General features: G+C 49.5%; 1 protein-coding gene across 1 annotated transcript in view; it reads right to left on the bottom strand.

Annotated features, from left to right (window-relative positions):
* LOC120915600 (neurotrimin-like) overlaps positions 1 to 17093 on the bottom strand; it is a 903107-nt gene extending 886014 nt beyond the window's left edge. Inside the window, exon 1 of the mRNA XM_040326247.1 lies at positions 16956 to 17093. Within this exon, the coding sequence (XP_040182181.1) occupies positions 16956 to 17019 (64 nt within the window). The 5' untranslated portion in view covers positions 17020 to 17093. The remainder of the gene's footprint in view (positions 1 to 16955) is intronic.
* Between the last annotated feature and the right edge of the window lie 943 nt (positions 17094 to 18036).

Raw genomic sequence — 18036 nt, 5'->3', positions numbered from 1 at the left:
CTTACATCCCTGTCCCCATCATTCCCCCTACACCATGGTCCCTATCAGTGTCCCCCCTACATCATGGTCCCTATCAGTGTCCCCCCTACATCATGGTCCCTATCAGTGTCCCCCCTACATTATGGTCCCTATCAGTGTCCCCCCTACATCATGGTCCCTATCAGTGTCCCCCCTACATCATGGTCCCTATCAGTGTCCCCCCTACATCATGGTCCCTATCAGTGTCCCCCCTACATCATGGTCCCTATCAGTGTCCCCCTTACATCAGTGTCCCCCTTACATCAGTTCCTACCTTACATTAGTGTCCCATTATTTTCCCCCCTTAGATCAGTGCCTTCCCTTACATCACTGTCCTCATCAGAGTTCCCCCATACATCATGGCCCCCATCAGTGTCCCCCCTTACATTATGGTTCCCATCAGTGTCCCTCCTTACAACATGGTCCACATCAGTGTCCCCCCTTACATCATGGTCCCCATCAGTGTACCCCCCTTACTTCATGGTCCACATCAGTGTCCCCCTTACATCATGGTCCCCATCAGTGTCCCCCCTTACATCATGGTCCCCATCAGTGTACCCCCTACATTATGGTCCCCATCAGTGTCCCCCCTACATCATGGTCCACATCAGTGTCCCCCCTACATCATGGTCCCTATCAGTGTCCCCCCTACATCATGGTCCCCATCTGTGTCCCCCTTACTTCCGTGTCCCCCTTACATCAGTTCCTACCTTACATCAGTGTCCCATTATTTTCCCCCCTTAGATCAGTGCCTCCCCTTACATCACTGTCCTCATCAGAGTTCCCCCATACATCATGGTCCCCATCAGTGCCCCCCTACATCAGTATCCAGATAAATGTCCCCATCAGTGCCCCCCCCCCCTTACATCAGTGTCCCATCATTCTCCTTCCCCCTTATATCAGTGTTCCTATACGTGTCTCCACTTACATCACTGTACTCATCAAACTCATCAAAGTTCCCCCCTACATCATGGCCCCCATCAGTGTCCCCCCTTACTTCATGGTCCACATCAGTGTCCCCCCTTACATTCTGGTTCCCATCAGTGTCCCTCCTTACAACATGGTCCACATCAGTGTCCCCCCTTACATCATGGTCCCCATCAGTGTCCCCCCTTACATCATGGTCCTCATCAGTGTACCCCCTTACATCATGGTCCCCATCAGTGTCCCCCCTTACATCATGGTCCACATCAGTGTCCCCCCTTACATCATGGTCCCCATCAGTGTCCCCCCTTACATCATGGTCCCCATCAGTGTCCCCCCTTACATCATGGTCCCCATCAGTGTCCCCCCCTTACATCATGGTCCCCATCAGTGCCCCCCCCTTACATCATGGTCCACATCAGTGTCCCCCCTTACATCATGGTCCCCATCAGTGTCCCCCCTTACATCATGGTCCACATCAGTGTCCCCCCTTACATCATGGTCCCCATCAGTGTCCCCCCTTACATCATGGTCCACATCAGTGTCCCCCCTTACATCATGGTCCCCATCAGTGTCCCCCCTTACATCATGGTCCCCATCAATGTCCCCCCATACATCATGGTCCCCATCAGTGTCCCCCCTTACATCATGGCCCCCATCAGTGTCCCCCCTTACTTCATGGTCCACATCAGTGTCCCCCCTTACATTCTGGTTCCCATCAGTGTCCCTCCTTACAACATGGTCCACATCAGTGTCCCCCCTTACATCATGGTCCCCATCAGTGTCCCCCCTTACATCATGGTCCTCATCAGTGTACCCCCTTACATCATGGTCCCCATCAGTGTCCCCCCTTACATCATGGTCCACATCAGTGTCCCCCCTTACATCATGGTCCCCATCAGTGTCCCCCCTTACATCATGGTCCCCATCAGTGTCCCCCCTTACATCATGGTCCCCATCAGTGTCCCCCCCTTACATCATGGTCCCCATCAGTGCCCCCCCCTTACATCATGGTCCACATCAGTGTCCCCCCTTACATCATGGTCCCCATCAGTGTCCCCCCTTACATCATGGTCCACATCAGTGTCCCCCCTTACATCATGGTCCCCATCAGTGTCCCCCCTTACATCATGGTCCCCATCAGTGTCCCCCCTTACATCATGGTCCCCATCAGTGTCCCCCCTTACATCATGGTCCCCATCAATGTCCCCCCATACATCATGGTCCCCATCAGTGTCCCCCCTTACATCATGGTCCCCATCAGTGTCCCCCCCCTTACATCATGGTCCCCATCAGTGCCCCCCCCTACATCATGGTCCCCATCAGTGTCCCCCCTTACATCATGGTCCCCATCAGTGTCCCCCCTTACATCATGGTCCCCATCAATGTCCCCCCATACATCATGGTCCCCATCAGTGTCCCCCCTTACATCATGGTCCCCATCAGTGTCCCCCCCCCTTACATCATGGTCCCCATCAGTGCCCCCCCCTACATCATGGTCCACATCAGTGTCCCCCCTTACATCATGGTCCCCATCAGTGTCCCCCTTACATCATGGTCCACATCAGTGTCCCCCCTTACATCATGGTCCCCATCAATGTCCCCCCATACATCATGGTCCCCATCAGTGTCCCCCCTTACATCATGGTCCCCATCAGTGTCCCCCCCTTACATCATGGTCCCCATCAGTGCCCCCCCTTACATCATGGTCCACATCAGTGTCCCCCCCTTACATCATGGTCCCCATCAGTGTCCCCCCTTACATCATGGTCCACATCAGTGTCCCCCCTACATCATGGTCCCCATCAGTGTCCCCCCTTACATCATGGTCCACATCAGTGTCCCCCCTTACATCATGGTCCCCATCAGTGTCCCCCCTTACATCATGGTCCCCATCAATGTCCCCCCATACATCATGGTCCCCATCAGTGTCCCCCCTTACATCATGGTCCCCATCAGTGTCCCTCCTTACATCATGGTCCCCATCAGTGTCCCCCCTTACATCATGGTCCCCATCAGTGTCCCCCCATACATCATGGTCCCCATCAGTGTCCCCCCTTACATCATGGTCCCCATCAATGTCCCCCCATACATCATGGTCCCCATCAGTGTCCCCCCTTACATCATGGTCCCCATCAGTGTCCCTCCTTACATCATGGTCCCCATCAGTGTCCCCCCTTACATCATGGTCCCCATCAATGTCCCCCCATACATCATGGTCCCCATCAGTGTCTCCCCCTTACATCATGGTCCACATCAGTGTCCCCCCCTTACATCATGGTCCCCATCAGTGTCCCCCCTTACATCATGGTGTCCCCCAATGTAGCCGAGAGCAATGATGTGTCAAAGAGCACCAACCAATTAGACATCCCATTTCCAGTGTATGGAATAAAAAAATAAAAAAACACAAAATGAAAGCTGCTCCGTGATTGGCTGCTGCGTTGAGTTCTCCAGACACGACCCTCATTTAGCAGAAGCCGTCTGATAATTAGTGTTTTTTAATGGCCGGCTGAACGGACATTTTACAAGCTTTGCTGAGCCAAGTGAAAACTCGACGATAAAACCCAAACAAATCAGCCAAACGAGCCATTAAACGGGAGAAGATTTGACGGGAGTCGCCAGAGATCCGGAGGAGAATATTAATCAGAATCCAGCCCGGAGGTCAGTCACACACAATGCCATTCCGGGGGCAACAGATACCCACTGAATTCCAGGCTTATGTTTGTGGGTCACGTCTGAAAAACATCTGTCTGTCTAAGGCTGCCCATACACTATACAATCACATTGTACAATCTCTTTTAGATACAAGTGTGTAGTGCAAGGGCCTGCCTGATTGGATAGTATGGGTAGGTCTTTGCGTTATTTAGATTTGGTAGATCTAAACTTAAGTGTAAACAGATTGTTTGGTTGGATTGTAACGTGTATTGAGGGTCTTAAAGTGACTAAAGGGAGAACTGTCAGTATTGCTGATCAGATTCCTCCATTAACCACTTCAACACTGGTCACTGTCACCCTCTTCCTGCCCAGGCCAATATTCAGCTTCCAGCGCGGTCACGTTTTGAATGACAATTGCGCGGTCATGCAACCCTGTACCCAAATTACATTTTTACGATTTTTTTTTCCACAGATCATTCTTTTGGTGGTATTTGATCACCACTGGGGTTTTTTTATTTTTTGCTAAACAAACAAAAAAGTCAGAAATTTAAAAAAAAAAAAACTTTTTTCTCAGTTTCTGTTATTAAATTTTCTTCTTCACTGATTGGCACTGATAGGCTTCAATAGTTGGCTGCACTGATGTGCGCTGATAGGCTGCAATGATGGGCACTGATAGGCTGCAATGATGGGCACTGATGGACTTCACTGATGGTCACTAATGGGGCGGTACTGATGAGGCAGCACTGATGAAGAGGCACCGATGAGGCTGCACTGATATGCAGCACTGATAGGTGGCACTAATGGGCACTGATAGGCTGCAATGATGGGCACTGATAGGCTGCAATGATGGGCACTGATAGGCTTCAATGATGGGCACTGATGAGGCTGCACTGATAAGTACTAATATGCAGCAATGATGGGAACTGATAGGCTGCAACAATGGGCACTAATGGGGTGGCACTGATGGGAACTGATGAGGCAGCACCGATGGGGAGGCACTGATGAGGCTGCACGTATATGCAGCACTGCTAGGTGGCACTAATGAGGCGGCACACATAGGCTGCAATGATGGGCACTGATAGGCTTCAATGATGGGCACGGATAGGCTGCACTGCTGGGTACTGATAGGCTGCACTGATGGGCACTGATGAGGTGGCACTGATGGGCATTAATGAGGCGGCACTGATGAGGCTGCACTGATAGGCACTAATATGCAGCAATGATGGGCACTGATAGGCTTCAATAGTTGGCACTGATAGGCTGCACTAATGGGCACTAATAGGCTGGACTGATGTGTGCTGATAGGCTGAAATGATGGGCACTGATAGGCTGCACTGATGGGCACTCATAGGCTGCACTGATGAGGTGGCACTGATGGGTGTTAATGAGGCGGCACTGATGAGGCTGCAATGATGGGCACTAATGGGGCGTTACTGATGAGGCAGCACTGATAAAGAGGCACTAATGAGGCTGCACTGATGGGCACTGATAGGCTGCAATGATGGGCACTGATAGGCTTCAATGATGGGCACTGATGAGGTGGCATTGATGGGCACTGATGAGGTGGCATTGATGGGCACTAATGAGGCGGCACTGATGAAGCTGCACTGATAAGTACTAATATGCAGCAATGATGGGAACTGATAGGCTGCAACAATGGGCACTAATGGGGTGGCACTGATGGGAACTGATGAGCCAGCACTGATGAGGAGGCACTGATGAGGCTGCACTTATATGCAGCACTGCTAGGTTGCACTAATGAGGCGGCACATATAGGCTGCAATGATGGGCACTGATAGGCTGTACTGCTGGGTACTGATAGGCTGCACTGATGGGCACTGATGAGGTGGCACTGATGGGCATTAATGAGGCTGCACTGATAGGCACTAATATGCAGCAATGATGAGCACTGATAGGCTTTAATAGTTGGCACTGATAGGCTGCACTAATGGGCACTAATAGGCTGCACTGATGTGCGCTGATAGGCTGCAATGATGGGCACTGATGGCTGCACTGATGAGGCTGCACTGATAGGCACTAATATGCAGCAATGATGAGAACTTATAGGCTGCAACAATGGGCACTAATGGGGTGGCACTGATGGGAACTGATGAGGCAGCACTGATGAGGCGGCACTGATGAGGCTGCACTGATATGCAGCACTGCTAGATGGCACTAATAAGGCGGCACACTTAGGCTGCAATGATGGGCACTGATAGGCTTCAATGATGGGCACTGGTAGGCTGCACTGCTGGGTACTGATGAGGTGGAACTGATAGGCTGCAATGATGGGCACTATGTAAATTGAAGAGAAGGAGAAGTGGCTGTGGTTCAATATGCTGCCCCTCTGAAAGTGCTGCCTGGGTACAATGGACCCACTGGGACCCATGGTAGGGCCGGCCCTGATCTGATCATACAATCCTTGAACATTGAACCCTAGATTTACCAAAACTATGTAAAATGAGGACCTACCTCATCTAACAATTGGTTAGTACACAATCGAGCAGATTCTAGTTTTCGGTGGATCTCAAGGCGAGAATATAACCTGTGCGGTGAGATTTATCATAGACCTGATGTATCAAAGTTGCCACAATAAGAACTGTCTGTCGTGTCACAGCCACCAATGTCCTTTATACCCGACAGCTGAAAGCCAAAAATGCCAAATCTGGTGACTGGTGGGAAAACACATAATCATGATACTAGGGGCCCTCAATGGAGGATTGTGGCCCTCAGGACCCTGAATAAAATTTCTTCAGTACAAATGCTGACTATCCTCAGCTTCAAGGGACAGTCCTTTTTCTCATCACTGATGTTTAAAGACTGTTACTAAGAAGAGGGAAGGAGAGGTGAGAAGGACAAATCATATTTCTTGTTTCATTTGAAAGACAAATCCCTATTGGTGCTCTTCTTCCTCTAGCAATCATAAATTGGATTTGATGGAAATGTGTCTTTATTTAACAATGTAACTACAATTACAAGTACAATGTATGGGGATCAGAGTCTCAGCAGCAACCTGACAAATGATTCTGTGCACACCATCAAGAGGACCTGTCCCACCCAGGTATGAAAAGTGGGTGACCGCACTCAAATGTATGAAAACTGCAAAAAGATTTATTGGTAATCCATCAATACAAAGATCACAGCTACTGCAGGCAGGGAACAGCGTTGAAGCGTTTAACGCTACATGATTAAGCGCATGTAGCATGAAACACTTTCCAAATTGATCCCACCCAGACTCCGCCTCTAAATATTCAGAAAATGCCCTCCATACCTTCTTTCCCAGTTGGTCCCACCCAGACCCCCCCTCTAAATATGCAGAAAATGCCCTCCATACCTGCTATACAAATTTATCCCACCCAGACTCCACCTCTAAATATACAGGAAATGCCCTCCATACCTGCTTTCCAAATTGATCCCACCCAGACTCCGCCTCTAAATATACAGGAAATGCCTTCCATACTTGCTTTCCAAGTTTGTCTCACCCAGACTCCACCTCTAAATATACAAGAGAAGCCCTCCATACCTTATTTTACAAATTGACCCCACCTAAACTCCGCCTCTATTCAGGAAATGCCCTCCATAACTTATTTCCCAGTTGGTCTCACCCAGACCCCTCCTCTAAATATGCAGAAAAAGCCCTCCATACCTGCCTTCCAAATTGATCCCACCCAGGCCCCACCTCTAAATATGCAGAACATGCCCTCCATACCTGCAATACAAATTGATCCAACCCAGACCCCACCTCTAAATATTCAGGAAATTCCCCCCTACCTGCTTTACCAATTGAACCCACCCAGACTCCGCCTCTAAACATACAGGAAATGTCCTCTATACCTGCTTTACCAATTGAACCCACCCAGACTCCGCCTCTAAACATACAGGAAATGTCATCTATACCTGCTTTACCAATTGATCCCACCCAGACTCCGCCTCTTAACATACAGGAAATGCCCTCTATACCTGCTTTACCAATTGATCCCACCCAGACTCCGCCTCTAAACATACAGGAAATGTCATCTATACCTGCTTTACCAGTTGGTCCCACCCAGACTTCGCCTCTAAACATACAGGAAATGCCCTCTATACCTGCTTTACCAATTGATCCCACCCAGACTCCGCCTCTAAACATACAGGAAATGCCCTCTATACCTGCTTTACCAATTGATCCCACCCAGACTCCGCCTCTAAACATACAGGAAATGTCCTCTATACCTGCTTTACCAGTTGATCCCACCCAGACTCCGCCTCTAAACATACAGGAAATGCCCTCTATACCTGCTTTACCAGTTGGTCCCACCCAGACTCCGCCTCTAAACATACAGGAAATGCCCCCCATTCCTGCTTTACCAATTAATCCCACCCAGACTCCGCCTCTAAACATACAGGAAATGCCCTCTATACCTGCTTTACCAATTAATCCCATCCAGACTCCGCCTCTAAACACACAGGAAATGCCCTCTATACCTGCTTTACCAATTGATCCCACCCAGACTCCGCCTCTAAACATACAGGAAATGCCCTCTATACCTGCTTTACCAGTTGGTCCCACCCAGACTCCGCCTCTAAACATACAGGAAATGCCCTCTATATCTGCTTTACCAGTTGGTCCCACCCAGACTCCGCCTCTAAACATACAGGAAATGCCCTCTATACCTGCTTTACCAATTAATCCCACCCAGACTCCGCCTCTAAATATTCAGGAAATGCCCTCCATTACTGCTTTCCAAGTTGGTCTCACCCAGACTCCGCCTCTAAACAGAGGCAGAAGCCATCCAATAGTTGCCCCGATCCCCACAATGAATTCTTTCTTGAATTACTGTGCATGTGCAGTAACCCCAATAACTTGAATGCTGTGATTCCAGGACACGGCCCGGGACACAGCATCAGCAGGTCAGAGGACCAAGATGTGGGACTGTCCCGCCAAATCCTGAACTGTTGGCATGTATGTTACTGCAATACCTGATGGCATCCATGGGATGGAGCATTTACAAAAGAAAATAGTGCAGGCAATTTCATAGCCAGCGGGAGGGAAGACATTAAAGCCGGCCATAGATGGTTGGAATATCGGACGATTTAGCAGATTCGAACCTTTTATGGGCAGGCTGATTGTACCCAAGTCGCTCCATCGATCAACTTAGATACAACCAGCATGGAATTTTGGCATGCCATTATTGCCAGCAGCTATAGATGCTAGTAATAATCACTGTGCTCTCCCACTCTCTAACAACACTGCCCCGAGGAGCAGTGCACAACTTCCATAGGTTCTTCTTACAGGGTCACTCACAGTCCTGACAGGCCGCTGCAAGGACCGGTCAGTACCCGCTGCATATCTGTCAGATTTCTCCATATTCCATACCGATCACACATACATAAGAGGAGAAGAAGAAATGTAAGGCTGATCATACATTATACAATCTGATTGTACAATCTCATTTAGATTGAATCTACCATTAACTATTTTGTGCAAGGGCCTGCCTGACTTCATAATAACCTGGGTCTGTTGTTTAGGGTTGTCCTCATATTACATAATGTTGGTAACTCTAAAGGTGGCTGATAAACTACGCAATCGCCTTTAGATCTAACATCAACTATTTAGTGCAAAGGCCTGCCTGGTTGGATACAAATTGAATCCATTATTTAGGTCTGTCCTCATGCTACATAGTTCTGTCAGACCAAACAGAGATTGTACAATCTGATTGTATAGTGTATGGCTGGAATGTCACTTCTGCAAAAAAATAAACGTATCTGCCTCTGTAAAATGAACACTGAACTGGGCATGTGCAGCTCAGTTTGCTTTCCAGCACAGTGCCTGTGTGTGAGTTTGACTGCACTCCTGCACGTCTGCAGATTGATGTCATCAAGATGGTCAAAGACTGGCACCTGGAAGAAGCTGGGGAGAAGATGCCCACATGGGCGGAGAATCTCGTGAGCATTGGACCTTTAAAACAGATGTATTCTTGGCTTTATTTACCCTTTAAGGAAATAATACAGAGATTCTACAACCAGATTGTAAAGTGTATGACCAGCTTACCCTTCTCCACATGTCAGTCTGCGAATTCTAAATCAGCAAGCTCTGACTTCCCATTAGGCAGAGTAGGCTGATGTCTACAGGCAGCAGAGGGAAAGGGACAGCTCTTCCCTGTATAGTCACTAAAATATTTCCCCCATCAAAAGAAATAATTCAGATGTATCACATGAGATAATACACACACACACACTATGACAATGTTCTACAACCAGGCCAGCCAACTGCGTTCTGAGTACAGAGCGGATCCCCAGTGGGGGAAGGGGGGTGACTGCGCGCACATCAAAAGTTTTACATCTACTGGCAAATGGTGCCATAGTCTAGAAGGGGTTAAAGTGATTGTAAAGCTTTAAGGTTTTTCACCTTAAAAGGTGAAAAACCTCCCGTGATGTAGCTCCACCCCCAAGACCCTCCCCTTTTAGTTACCCGACCCCGATCCGAGCCAGCGATGTGCAAGAGTGCAGCAGCTCCAGCCACTGTCTCTCTCCTTATTGGGCAGATTGATAACAACAGGAGCCATTGGCTCCCACTGCTGTCCATTAAAAGCTGTGACGTGGGGGTTAGGGCTGAGTCCTGCTGTCTCTGTCAATGGACGCAGCAGGGGGACTCGGGAGCGAGCCCGCACGTGTGCTCCCGGGGGAAATCAGATTTCCCTCTGGGCCCCCTATGAAGAGGAGCCTGGAGTACCGGTGGGGACTCCAGAAGAAGGGGATCGGGGCTGCTCTGTGCAAAACGATTGCACAGAGCAGGTAAGTATAACATGTTTGTTAATTAAAAAAAATTATAATTGAATTTTTACAATCACTTTAATTCACTACCAGACGGGGAGTATCATGAGCCATACAGCAGATCCCTGGCAGGACATGATTTCCATACTTTCAGGTAAGCGCACAATAAGGATCATCAGTAAGGCTGGCCATACATTATTCAATTTTCCTTTAGATTTACCAAAACCATATAAAAGGAGGTTTAACCTAAACACTTTCGATGTGTATGCAGTCAGGCAGGCAGGCCATCGCAGTACACAGTTGTAGGGATTGGCCCAACGACCCCCTGTTCGGTTTGCACAAGAACTTCCGAAAATCGGGAAAGTTTTGAATAACAGATCCCATTGAAATCTATGGGAACCGAACGTGAAAAAGCAAAAGTGCCCATTTTTAAGGCTTATATGCAAGTAATTGGGCATACAAGGGCTATGGGGTGTTCTGTGCCCTGATTGGGTGAAGCTTTCATTGCTTCAGCCAATAAGACCAGACATCATACAAAGATCCTGATAGAGTGACATAAGACAACGAGGGATGCAAGAAATTTAAATTCGCAGCACAACGCTACACACACCATCTGACTGGCAGGGCCGGTGCCTCCAGCCAATCAGAGTACTGGAGCTACATCCACTGCCAGGGGGTTCTCCAATAGAAGATCAGCAATTACAAACCACTGAGAAAAAGAACTGGTCATGGTGGGGCCGACACAAGAATGTGAACCAATCAGAACCCTGCAGGCTGACCATGACTTGTCTCCTGGTCAGCCTGAGTGTCGGGGGTCAAAGGTCACCTGACCTCTAAAGCCCAACACCCCTTTTCTGATTTGCGGTTTCCTGTTGAATGTTTTAAAATGAATCAAGTTCCATGCAGATGCGCATTACTGTGTACTTTGTATGCTCAGGTCCATCAACACACATCTACATGTGTTCCCATGTCATGATGTGCATTTGTGTGTTGTGGTGTGTGTTCACATGTCTATGTGTGTGTTTGTGCAGTCATGTGTTGTATGTGTCTGTATGTCATGGTGTGCTATTACTGTATGTGCCTTAATGTGGGTTCACGTGTCATGATTTGCGTCCGTGTGTCATGATTTGCGTCCATGGGTCATTATTTGCGTCCGTGTGTCATGATTTGCATCCGTGGGTCATGATTTGCGTCCGTGTATCATGATTTGCGTCAGTGTATCATGATTTGCAGCCGTGGGTCATGATTTGCAGCCGTGGGTCATGATTTGCGTCCGTGTGTCATGATTTGCGTCCATGTGTCATGATTTGCGTCCGTGTGTCATGATTTGCGTCCGTGTGTCATGATTTGCGTCCATGTGTCATGATTTGCGTCCGTGTGTCATGATTTGTGTCCGTGTGTCATGATTTGTGTCCGTGTGTCATGATTTGTGTCCATGTGTCATGAGTTGCGTCCGTGTGTCATGATTTGTGTCCGTGTGTCATGATTTGTGTCCATGTGTCATGAGTTGCGTCCGTGTGTCATGATTTGTGTCCATGTGTCATGATTTGCGTCCGTGTGTCATGATTTGTGTCCGTGTGTCATGATTTGCGTCCATGTGTCATGATTTGCATCCGTGTGTCATGATTTGTGTCCGTGTGTCATGATTTGTGTCCATGTGTCATGAGTTGCGTCCCTGTGTCATGATTTGTGTCCATGTGTCATGATTTTTTGTCCCTGTGTCATGATTTGTGTCCATGTGTCATGATTTTTTGTCCCTGTGTCATGATTTGCATCCGTGGGTCATGATTTTTCGTCCCTGTGTCATGATTTGCATCCGAGGGTCATGATTTGCGTCCGTGTGTCATGATTTGCGACCGTGTGTCATGATTTTTCGTCCCTGTGTCATGATTTGCATCCGTGTGTCATGATTTGTGTCCCTGTGTCATGATTTGTGTCCATGTGTCATGAGTTGCGTCCCTGTGTCATGATTTGTGTCCATGTGTCATGATTTTTCGTCCCTGTGTCATGATTTGCATCCGTGGGTCATGATTTTTCGTCCCTGTATCATGATTTGCGTCCTCGTGTCATGATTTGGGTCCATGTGTCATGATTTGCGTCCATGTGTCATGATTTGCGTCCGTGTGTCATGATTTGCGTCCATGTGTCATGATTTGCGTCCATGTGTCATGATTTGCGTCCTTGTGTCATGATTTGCGTCCGTGAGTCATGATTTGCGTCCGTGTGTCATGATTTGCGTCCCTGTGTCATGATTTGCGTCCGTGTGTCATGATTTGCATCCCTGTGTCATGATTTTTCGTCCCTGTGTCATGATTTGTGTCCATGTGTCATGATTTGCGTCCATGTGTCATGATTTGCATCCCTGTGTAATGATTTGCGTCCGTGTGTCATGATTTGCATCCCTGTGTCATGATTTGTGTCCGTGTGTCATGATTTGCATCCCTGTGTCATGATTTGCATCCGTGTGTCATGATTTGCATCCGTGTGTCATGATCTGCATCCGTGTGTCATGATTTGCATCCCTGTGTCATGATTTGCGTCCCTGTGTCATGATTTGCGTCCGTGTGTCATGATTTGCATCCGTGTGTCATGATCTGCATCCGTGTGTCATGATTTGCATCCCTGTGTCATGATTTGCGTCCGTGTGTTATGATTTGCATCCGTGTGTCATGATTTGCATCCCTGTGTCATGATTTGCGTCCGTGTGTCATGATTTGCATCCCTGTGTCATGATTTGCGTCCGTGTGTCATGATTTGCATCCGTGTGTCATGATCTGCATCCGTGTGTCATGATCTGCATCCGTGTGTCATGATTTGCATCCCTGTGTCATGATTTGCGTCCGTGAGTCATGATTTGCGTCCGTGTCTTGATTTGCATCCCTGTGTCATGATTTGCGTCCGTGTGTCATGATTTGCATCCCTGTGTCATGATTTGCGTCCGTGTGTCATGATTTGCATCCCTGTGTCATGATTTTTCGTCCCTGTGTCATGATTTGCGTCCCTGTGTCATGATTTGCGTCCATGTGTCATGATTTGCGTCCATGTGTCATGATTTGCATCCCTGTGTCATGATTTGTGTCCGTGTGTCATGATTTGCATCCGTGTGTCATGATCTGCATCCGTGTGTCATGATCTGCATCCGTGTGTCATGATTTGCATCCATGTGTCATGATATGCGTCTGTGTGTCGTGATTTGCGTCCCTGTGTCATGATTTGCGTTCGTGTGTCATGATTTGCTTCCATGCGTCATGATCTACGTCCATGTGTCGTGATTTGCGTCCCTGTGTTATGATTTGCGCCATGATTTGCGTCCTTGTGTCATGATTTGCGTCCTTGTGTCATGATTTGTGTCCCTGTGTTAAGATTTGCTCCATGATTTGCTTCCCTGTGTCATGATTTGCATCCCTGTATCATGATTTGCGTCAATGTGTCGTGACGTGTATCATGATTTGCGCCATGATTTTCATCCAAGTGTCACAATTTGCATCCGTGTGTCCTGATGGGCGTTTACATACATGGCATCATGCGCTGATGTGTTCTGTTTATTTCAAAGGAGAACCCATAAGACAGAAGGTGTGCTTGCTATATGTCCTCACACTGTCTCCCAGCCCCGGAGTGTACATAGTGTGACGTCAGACAATTGTCAGCTTTCACGTGGCCTCTGATACTGGAGCAGAATGAGGATTAATGATGTCATGTCATAGCTCAGTCTGATATAATCATATAGGATAAGTTCAGAAATGACAGGTTCTCCTGGATCAGCGCAGAGCTCCGCACATCTCATCCACAGCGCGGAGCGGAAATCAGGGAGAGGAGATAGCTGATTGGCTGCTGTAGTTGGACTAACTGTTGGAGAAAGGAAGACTGGGCGATCCGACTCTACCGACACCGCCATCGGGTCCTCGACCCACAGCTGCGCCTATTCTGCGCCAACACAGCGCCTCTCTGAGTCCCTCCCTCCACAATGTACACCCAGATCCCACCCGCCACCCTCCCCCGCGGAGTGCGGACCCCGATCCCTGTGTAATTAGCAAGTGAGGTGACAAGGGGCGAATAATAAGAGGGGGGGGGCTGGGACCCAGGGGCTTAATGAATATAGAGAAGCCTAAAGGGTTGAGAGGTAAAGGGGGATGGAGTACTGCCTTGTAGTATTGGGGGGGGGGGTGATGGGATACTGCTGGGGGTAGGGGGTGAAGGGTAATAGGGGGAAACCTAGGGTAGATGGGTAAGGGGGATGGAGTATTGCATTGGGGGAGGGGGGGGTTGATGGGGATGGAGACATGCCTGAGGTGGGTGAGGGGGGGGGGGGTTGAGGGGGATAGAGTACTGCTCGAGGTAGGGGTTGAGTGAGATAGAGGGAAGCCAATGGGAAGGATAAGGGGGATGGAATACTGCCTTGGGGGGGGGGGGGGGTGGAGTACTGAAAGGGGTGAGGGGATAGAGTGAAGCCTAGGGAGGAGGAGAGGAGGATAAGCGGGATGGAGTACTACCTTGAATCATGGGGAGGTGGATTGATGGGGATGGAGAGATACCTGAGGTGGGGGGGGGGGTACTTCTCGAGGTAGGGGATGAGGGGGATAGAGGATAGCCAATGGAGAAGGATAAGGGGGATTGAAGACTTCCTTGGGGTATGGGGGGGGGAGATGGAGTACTGGAAGGGGGGTGAGGGGATGGTGTGAAGCCTAGGGAGGAGGATAAGGGGGATGGAGTGCTACCTTGGGGTATGGGGGGGGGGGAGTACTGGATTGGAGGGGGGGGGGGTGAGGGGATAGGGAAGCCTAAGGTCTGGGAGTGAGAGGGATGAAATACGAATTTTGGTTTGGGCATGGGGGGGGGGGGGGGTGTGGAGAATTTCCTAAGGTAGGGGGCTGGAGGTGGGTGATGGAGTACTGGAGGGGGGGTGAGGGGATGGAGGGAAGCCTAGGGAGGAGGATAAGGGGAATGGAGTACTACCTTGGGGTATGGGGGGGGGGGTGGAGTACTGGAAGGGGGTGAGGGGATGGAGGGAAGCCTAGGGAGGAGGATAAGGGGAATGGAGTACTACCTTGTAGTATGGGGGGGGGGTGGAGAATTTCCTAAGGTAGGGGGCTGGAGGGGGGAGAGATGGAGTACTGGAAGGGGGGGTGAGGGGATGGAGGGAAGCCTAGGGAGGAGGATAAGGGGAATGGAGTACTACCTTGGGGTATGGGGGGGGTGGAGTACTGGAATGGGGGGTGAGGGGATAGAGGGAAGCCTAGGGTCTGGGAGTGAGAGGGATGAAATACTATCTTGGGCATTGGGGGGGGGGATGCCCAAGGTAGGGGGCTGGAGGGGGGTGATGGAGTACTGGAAGGGGGGTGAGGGGGTGGAGGGATGCCTAGTGAGGAGGATAAGGGGGATGGCGTACTACCTTGGGGATAGAGTACTGGAAGGGGGGTGAGGGGGTGGAGGGAAGCCTAGGGTAGGGGAGTAAGAGGGATGAAATACTATCATGGGGTATTGGATTGGGGGGGGGGGCCCAAGGTAGGGGGCTGGGGGGGGGGGTGCCCGGAGTAGGAGGATTATGTCTGGGGCTGAGGAGGATGGAGAGATGCGCAGAGGATAGAGATTGGGGGGATGCTTGCGGTGGGGGAGAAGATGTCAGGAAAGTAGAGAGAACATATAAGTGCTAATTGATGGGGTGTGCCTTCTGCTCAAACTTCTGCCAATCATATCGGTGTCACCATCAATGGCAATTTGCCAGAGCTGACCGATCTCCGGGCTGGGAGGAGATGATCGGACAGACTATGGAGAGCGAGTATATCGGATGGATACAGTGTATGTGTGCTGCAAGTATACATGATAAGTCTATATCAGATAGATAACGGTAGGTGTACACAGGATGGATACATTGTATGTATGAGATACAATTGATGCGTCGATTGGATACAATGTATATGTGAAGGATAGCCGTATACATTGTTTTTATTTATATATCGGATACATTGTAGATGGGAAGAGTAGTTGGATACATTGTAGATGGGAAGGATAGTTGGATACATTGTATAGAGAGGAGAGGGATGTGAACACAACAGGTTTCTCTCGCACAGCCGATCCCCGCACACAGGCGGTAGGTAGGTTTTTGGTTGAGCTCAGGTATGTAGCAGTGCCTGTGCGCTCTGTGTACACTGATCTCCCCGGCCATTCACTGACCCCCCACCCCCCCTCCCCCAGTGCTCAGTACAAGGGGGGCTTTCATCAGCATCCTGGACCTTTAACCCCTTCATAGCGCCCTCTGCTCCACAGATCAGGGCAGGATGTTGGCACTGCGGAGTGCCAGGCTATTAACCCATCCTGTGCCAGGCAGGGGAAGAGAACGTCACCTGATCAGAGACTTCACTTAACCCTTCACATTCTGGAATGCAAAACCAATAACTACACAGCAGGAGGGGGGGGGGGGGTGTCAATCACTACAACCCCCTTTTCTACCCAGCCCCCTCACATGCAGGTGGACAGAGGACTGGGGGGGGGGGGTGCCCCAAATACACTCGTCTCCCACTATCCAGGTAGCACAATACACAGCAGGCACAGTGAGCTGCAGAGCTTGCAATCACTCCCCTGGCAGGGGCAGCTGGGTTTCTCCCTACCTTGCAGGAGGCACAGGGCAGTCATGGCACTCAGGATGAGCCAGGAGAACGGGTGCAGCAACATGTCCAGAATCAGCAGACAGCCAGAGATCCGGATAATCCAGCAGAGGCTGCAGAAGATGAGAATGGATGTGATCACAGCACTGCCAGCCTCAACTGCAGCGGCCCCGCCCCCTGCACTGCGATTGGCCACAGCGTGAGCAGAGTGACAGCTGAGAGGAGAGGGTACCAGCCTGCAGGTGTAGCACTGACTGACACAGAGCATGCACCAACACTGACACACACAGCATACATCATCACTGAGAAACAGCATGTATCAACACTAACACAGAGCAAACACCAACACTGACACACACAGCATACATCATAACCTAGAAACAGCATGTACCAACACTAACACAGTGCATGCACCAACACTGACACACACAGCATACATCATCACTGACCAACACAGAGCAAACACCAACACTGACACACACAGCATACATCATCACTGACTGACACAGTGCATGCACCAACACTGACACACACAGCATACATCATCACTGACCAACACAGAGCAAACACCAACACTGACACACACAGCATACATCATCACTGACCAACACAGAGCAAACACCAACACTGACACACACAGCATACATCATCACTGACCAACACAGAGCAAACACCAACACTGACACACACAGCATACATCATCACTGACTGACACAGTGCATGCACCAACACTGACACACACAGCATACATCATCACTGAGAAACAGCATGTATCAACACTAACACAGAGCAAACACCAACACTGACACAGTGCATGCACCAACACTGACACACACACAGCATACATCATCACTGATAAACACAGAGCAAACACCAACACTGACACACACAGCATACATTATCACTGATAAACAGCGTGTATCAACACTAACACAGAGCAAACACCAACACTGACACACACAGCATACATCATCACTGATAAACAGCGTGTATCAACACTAACACAGTGCATGCACCAACACTGACACACACAGCATACATCATCACTGACACACACAGCATACATCATCACTGATAAATAGCA

This window comes from Rana temporaria, chromosome 10, assembly GCF_905171775.1.
Source record: "Rana temporaria chromosome 10, aRanTem1.1, whole genome shotgun sequence".
NCBI lineage: Eukaryota > Metazoa > Chordata > Amphibia > Anura > Ranidae > Rana > Rana temporaria.
This window is presented reverse-complemented; position numbering and strand designations above follow the sequence as displayed.